Raw genomic sequence first — 7,068 nt, 5'->3', positions numbered from 1 at the left:
GTGACACAAAGCACAATACAAAACCACACATGAACCTGCCCAGAGTGCAAATCAAGTCAAAATACCACCAATGATGAAAATGCAAACTACAGAAAGGCCACATCAACCTCACAATTGGCTTGAAGGAATAGATGAAGAAACAAGTGGAGGATGGATGACTCTGACAATGAGACCAGCAACGGGTGGAAGACATTGCAGCTAGGCAAGCAAATCTCTGGAGAACTCTTGCAGATGATGATGACTCCTTGCTTGTCAGATTACTCGCTGGTCCTGAAATGGATTCTTTAGGAACTGAATATGGATGTTCAGGGGATGAAGTAAGTGAATATGGCTTCTCTGGAGCTGAACACAGGATGCTTGTATCAGCGGACAGGAGTCTGGTTGATGCCTATCGTGTTGGGCTTACTATATAAGGTGCCATGTGTGGGCTGTTCATGAACTGAGATGGAGAGATTGGAGAGGTTCCAGCTTGTGGGGAGCATTATTATCCTTAGTGAAGTAATTGGTTTTGTGGGGGGGGGGCGCGCGGTGGAGGTCCAGACTTGAAAAATATCACCAATAAAAAGGCAGACTACAGAAAGGTCAAATTGAGTTTCACAATTTCCTGGAAGAATTAGATGACTGCAGCTGATCAAAAACAAAGAGATTGCCAATGGGGTTGTGGCGTAGCGGTTTGGGTGTGGGTTGAGTTATGGGGGTGTGTGAGTTCAAACCCTGCGCACCACATCCCAAAGGCAAAATAATAAAATATCTACTCGCTTCAAAAACAAAGAGATTTGCTGATCAAAACACAAGGTAAGCAGCACACAGCAGGGCAGAATTCAATCGACCAGCAGCTGAAAGATGCCACCCAGTCACAAATGATTCATCAGCAGCAAAATTGCAGCCTCCATAGCAGTTCGGTACGGTGGAACAGACCTGTTGTAGCAGTCATAGCAAAGCCCACAAAGCACCAGGACCAAAGTACTTAGCCTTCTCATACCAATGTGCCGTGTGAGACAAAGAAAGCAGCAGAAGCAAAACAAAGCAACTGCTGAGTCCCAACTCAATCTTTTTCCACATGCAGCTTATCTCCTCACACTTCCAAAATAAATGTATAACAACAAAGCTGCCCGTACAACAAAGGTACAAACCCATGATATGTACAATGCTAAAAAAATTCTCCACTCCCAACTCAATCTTTTTCCACATGCAGCTGATCTCCTTGCACTACCAAAATAAACGTATAACAATTTCTTCTCTTCTTTTGCGAAGTAGGCAAAGTGGGGAGATACACAATGCGTAGTTGAAACCTTATTCATCACTCCTTCCACTCTCTAGTGATTCTCCTCCAAAATTTGTCCTTCGAGGGGGCCAACCATTTGCATCAGAAAGGTCCAGACTTATATGAAATAACATCTAGCTTTACTACACTGCTAGGTTACAACTTTGAGCACTAAAAACAATAACAAGAAAAGGCTAACCTTTAGAACTAACTTTCATACACTGCTCACAAAATCCTACTGCAAAAACAAATAAAAATTTAGGGACCTCAATATAGGATTTACATAAGATTCTTCTAGAATATTCCAAGTAGAAAGCATAATGCAATAAAATTCAAGTCCAAAACACTCATATATTCAACCTTAGAGCCAAAAATACAATGTCACAGCACAGTATAGAGTTTGACTAAACCAGCCTCCATTGGCCTAATTTGTAGTTGCTTTCATCAGGACAAGAGTGTGTAAGTACCAATTAAAAATTCACAGTTCATACTTGATACTGACAGGAAAATGTACAATTTATCTTCTCTCAGTGAATCCAAGATGTGACTCTTAGAAGCCAGAAGGCTTCTCTAAGAAACTTAAGCAAAAACAAGGACTTTACAAAACCAGCAAGATACAGAATTCTTATCCTTAGCTGCTGAATCACACAGACAATCCCAGCTCTTCACCTTCACAAGATTTATTAAGTCCACTGGTGAAGACGTCATACTAACATAACAGTAGTGCCAGAGACCTGCCTCCAGCATTCTCTAACTCTGTGCACCCATGTTGGTGGTATCAACATTATACAAAAATTTATTCTGCCTCTAGCCTAGTGTTTACAAGTAACCTATATTCTGTGTATGACAACTCTGGCCCCTTTCCTTCCTGCATCTCACTTAGCACATCCAATTGTCTGTGCTAAAAGTCTGGCCAGAAAGAAAAAGCTGTCAAAAGCTGAACTGTACGCACAAACAAAACAAGCATGCTGGACATCAAGGAGCCTTAACACTTCCGAATCAAGTAAACTCCATGTGGCTCTGCAGTAGTACCCTAGTAGCAGCTACAGATGAAACATAGCTTGTTTGCAAATGATGTAGTCAGAGCTTTATGGATTGAACCTGTAGAGTCAAAAAACATATGAGCTAGATTTACAAAATCTCTGTAGAATGTACATTATACACTCCTCATAGTTAAAATTTGAAGATATAACATACCTGAATTTTGCACCAAGCGAGCCACCATAAAGTACAGGTGAAAATGTCAAATAGCCTGTGAATGTCAAGCACAGAATCAAAGTCAGACAAAGCTTTCCTTTTTCATTGAAGCTGATATTTATCTGTGACACCGCATGCCATTCAAAAAGCACTTGCATGCATGCAAGTAGACACCACTGTCCCACAACTGACACATGCACAACAGTATCTCAAGACTCACACTAGCTTTGACACCTCACCACAATACATGCAAGTATCTGTACTTTAACAGTGTCAAAGTCTGTGACTGTCACAAGTCCATAATGACAAAACGATGAAGCAGAATATAACCTCAAACTTTGACACTGTTAACTTGTTCATGCGTGGAAACAGGTTCTCAAACATTGCAGCTGACTTTTTCTCATATTCGATTTCCTTGTTTTTTAACTTTTTCAGTTCTGCTTTCACATCTCTGTAAAAAAATTCCAGATTGGTTCAGATCCTCATTATGAAGCAAAGAAGTCTAAATCAAACTTATGCCACAAGTTCCCAACCAGGACATACTTGTTGTTGGGGTCAATCTCAAGTGCTTTTCTTACGTCCAACTCTGATAAATCCAATTCTCCAGTTTGTGTGTACGCTTGTGCTCTTCTATAAAGAGCTTTAACATTTTCTGGCTCTAACTCCAAAACCTGTGCATGCAAAATGAAGATAAGAAAAATGCTGCCAGAAATTCAAAAGCTTGTAGCTGACACAAACTATTAGAATAAAATACTGTGATTTTGGATATGCAAGTGGACCAAGTGACATACAAATAGACAGCACATGAGTTGCAAAGAGCACAAAAATAAAACTACGCCTATTGAAGAGGAAAATAGCTTAACACTGCAACAAAGAGCAAACAGATGTCCTGCATGCAACAAGTTAAATAGCATCCAAAAAAAACCATTCAAGTGTAACCCCAGGAAGACAATTGACAAGTTCTAGCAGGCTCCTGTACATTTCAAATTATTGTCCAAAATGCTTTTAATAGTCACCTTTGTGCATAGATTAATTACTGCTTGATAATCAGCCAGCTTCAACTTGCAAGCTGCACAATTCAAATAACAAGAAATTCTAACAGGAAGTGCTTGCTTCTTGTCCTCCACAGAGAATGACTTATCATGCTCAAGAAACTTTGCAGCCTGCCATCAAAAAGAAATATTATTTAGGTACACATACAAATACCATTTGACAGAAAAGGAAACTAGAAACTTCACATTGCATGGAGAACATAAGATTAATCATAGTTTATGTAGCACACATACCCTTTCATATTTCTTCGAAGCTCTCCGAAACTTCCCAAGCCGGAAAAGGTTATTTCCCTCTTCTTTCTTCTTTGTTGCAGCTTCAAGCTTTTCCTTAGGCAGCATCTCCCAATAGTCTTTCGCCTGAAACAAGGTAAAATCTCTTGTGAAGGACCTCTTGACTAATCTTCTGTGCAAAAAATGGGAATTTCTGCACTATCCGCACCCTTGTAAAGGAGACAAGCTCGACTTCATACACCAATGTAGAATTGGAAGGCACAACAGCCAATTCCCCCATGGTTTCAACCTCACCAAAACCATACTCCGGAGAGATAGTAATAACAGCCAGTTCCCCCTTCTTCATTTTTGAAACAGCCATATCCAAGCCCGATATCACCTGATCTGCATTAGAGCATTCATACACTCAAGCTATATAGAAAATTCAAAAAAACTTGTAATTACGTTCAGAGTCTGTGAGCATCCCATTAATTCACCTCCATCAATCACAAAGTCAAAAGGCTCCTCATCATAGCCCTTCTTCTCAAAAACTGTTCCATCAACCAACTTAGCGGTGTACCTTACTGCCACAAAGAAAGAGCATACAGTGCATTAAAATCCATGCTTGCTACCTACACTGCCCAAAGCATAACTGAAAGCACTTACTTCTAGCCACAGTTCCATCATTAGGCTTCTCATGACCCTCCCCTGCCTTCAAAATTTTTTTCACTACATTCTCACTATCAGTCAATATTTCAACACTCTTCCAAGCGAGCAGCTCTAATTCCACAGTAAGGTTTGCATAAGGTGGAACTGTTGCATTCTGATACATTCCTGATGATCCTCTCTCTCCAAAGCCATCTGCAGACCACAAAAGAAGTAACACATCGATTTGAGAATCGAGTTCTTGCTGTTGATCTACTTATGGCCATTAACACAACCAAAAGTATGGTGCCCAAAGCAAGACTCCATAGCTGGAAATGACACACCCGATTATGAAATGAAGCATGTGACACATACATTGTGGTTTCACATTTAAGGAAACCACCTCTCCTTTCCTCATTGATTTGATTGCTCTTGCTATTGCTGGGCAGAAGTGACCTGCACCAAATATTTGCATTCAGGGCGTGCTGATGAGCAATTTTTAACAAGAATACTGCATGAAAAGACTTGTAAAGCATACCATCCCTCACGTAAAATTGAGAGCCTTGGTCAGAGGACTTGGCCACAATGATTCCATCATCTAACCTTGCCTCGAATTTTACTGCAGAATCCACAGGCAGGCACCAATGAGAAACCTCCAGAACGAACAATCATATGAAACCCTATGGTAAAGAACTCACTTATCACTTCATCAGCATCTTTAGGAGTCGCCCAGCCCTCCCCTTCCTTAACAATTCGCTTTAAAATGCCACCATCTTTGCAAAGATCCTTTACAGTAGCCCAAGAAAGGAGCTCCACATCAAACAAAAGAGTGGCATCAGGGGGTATGGTTGGTGGAGAACCAGCTGTCCCATATGCAAGCCCTGGGGGGATGGTAAAAAGAGCACGCTCTCCTTGCCTCATGGTTGCAATGCCCTGGTCCCATCCCTTGATCACATGCCCTGTGTTCAATAAAGGAACAGCACTAAAGCATCACCAGTTACACGAAGCATACACCTCAACACCGCTAGACAGTATTCAAAGCTTCCCAGAGCTAGATATGATTCCCTAGCCCCATCCCTTGATCACATGCCCGTGTGGAGTCAGAGGCAGCACAAAAAAGGGGGCCAACTGGACAAAGCATCCATTTCAACGTGATACAGATACTTTAAGTACTACAGTGTTTTGAAGCTTTGATGAGTTACGCTCAAGCGCAGACTGTCCACCCAGTTTGGACCAGTACAGGGGAGTTCTTACCTTATCGTATCCCCCTTTCATTAAGGAATTCTTGCACTGTAGTAAGTTCAAGTTCCCCCTAAAAAATTTTATAACTGAAAGCCAGATAAATATCCTGCCGCAACTACTATGCTGCTTGCTTAAGAAGACAAGACAATAGACACCGAGGCAGTAGAAAAACTGGGTCCTGTTCAGTTCCATTATTGAGCAAAATATACTCCTGTGCACTCATTTAATAGCATCGGCCATGCTCATTCAATGTGTTTGCATCAGTTGTCAAGTTGGACACAGAGGTAAGCTGACATCGCTTCCCCGTCGTTATTCAATGCGATAAGACCAGATTCTACCATCAATTAAAGGTGCAATGGCCTGACCTTGCCCGAGCTTGAAAACAAATGGCTTCCCGTTATCCCGGCTCGAGTCAAATGCCTTTCCATCCTCGAACGTTCCAATATAATGCACTGCAAGCAAATTATACGGAATATGAAGTAGAAGGAATATAAAGCAGAAAAACAATGATGATGATGACGACGACGATGAAGACTATGAATATTAATGCTGATAGTGACGAATGTAGCCTGAATTGAAAGAGAGAGGCGGAATACCAGACACTTCATCCCCTATTGCCGGTTTGACATAGCCCGTGCCTGCTTTAATGAGCTTCTTCCTGAGGCCACCTTCAGCGATTTCTCGTTCGTCCCCTTCTTTCATCAAGGAGTTGAGAAAAGGATGAATGAAAGCCTGATTATTGGTAGCCATGGCTGTGAAGCAGAAATTGTTAGGGTTAGCAGAGGCAGAGAGAAGCGTTAGTTCTCTAGAACTAGAGATTCTTTCAGCTGCAGGTTGAGAGGATATCATAGAAACAGAAAGAGGGCAACTTATATGGGAGGTCCCGCGACAACGTTGTAAAGTGGGCGGGGGACACCCCCATCTCGGTGTCCTCACGGACGCGGAGTTTGCCGGAGGGGTTAATACACAGCAGATCCTCTCAGCAAACCAAATGGCTAACCTCTACGTAAACCACCTTGATTGATTAACAACTTACGAAATGGGAGCTCAGCCCTTCACATAATCATGCCAACACTCCTAGTTGTGCTCCATCCCCCGCACCCATGCCATTAGACTCACACCCCCAAATGCCCACAAGACAGGGGGCGAGAGGAGAGGGGTAAGGTGGTGGGGCAGACCCTCCCCTCCAAATATTAGCCATGAAATAAGGTATGCATCTCCCGTAGGCATTAAAGATAATCCACGAGCCAAAGTAAATGATGGAGCTTGATCACAACTTGGATCCTCCTGCCTAAGGAGGAGGAGGATTCGAGTGTTCAAGGGGCAAGTGAGAGGAGAGGGGTAAGCTAGACTCACACCCCCAAATGCTCACAAGACAGGGGGTGAGAGGAGAGGGTAAGGTGGTGGGGCGGAACCTCCCCTCCAAATATTAGCCATGAAATAAGGTATGCATCTCAT

The 7,068-nt window shown here is 42.3% G+C and overlaps 1 protein-coding gene across 1 annotated transcript; it reads right to left on the bottom strand.

Moving 5' to 3' along the window:
• Positions 1-1,641: 1,641 nt before the first annotated feature.
• LOC148017574 (peptidyl-prolyl cis-trans isomerase FKBP62-like) lies at positions 1,642-6,580 on the bottom strand. The gene is made up of 14 exons (XM_087662556.1): positions 6,207-6,580; positions 5,976-6,062; positions 5,067-5,327; positions 4,907-4,987; positions 4,744-4,824; positions 4,390-4,584; positions 4,221-4,307; positions 3,953-4,128; positions 3,748-3,870; positions 3,478-3,624; positions 3,005-3,132; positions 2,792-2,912; positions 2,462-2,516; positions 1,642-2,365 (listed from the first exon to the last, which is right to left on the bottom strand). The coding sequence occupies exons 1-13, from the start codon at positions 6,457-6,459 to the stop codon at positions 2,508-2,510; spliced, it is 1,749 nt and encodes a 582-aa protein (XP_087518682.1). The 5' UTR covers positions 6,460-6,580; the 3' UTR covers positions 1,642-2,365; positions 2,462-2,507.
• Positions 6,581-7,068: the final 488 nt, after the last annotated feature.

The sequence above is a fragment of the Lygodium microphyllum genome, chromosome 22 (assembly GCF_053477565.2).
Source record: "Lygodium microphyllum isolate KBCC chromosome 22, Lygodium_microphyllum_v1.1.10, whole genome shotgun sequence".
NCBI lineage: Eukaryota > Viridiplantae > Streptophyta > Polypodiopsida > Schizaeales > Lygodiaceae > Lygodium > Lygodium microphyllum.
The sequence above is the reverse complement of the archived record's forward strand: the minus strand, read 5'-3'. Positions and strand labels throughout refer to the sequence as shown.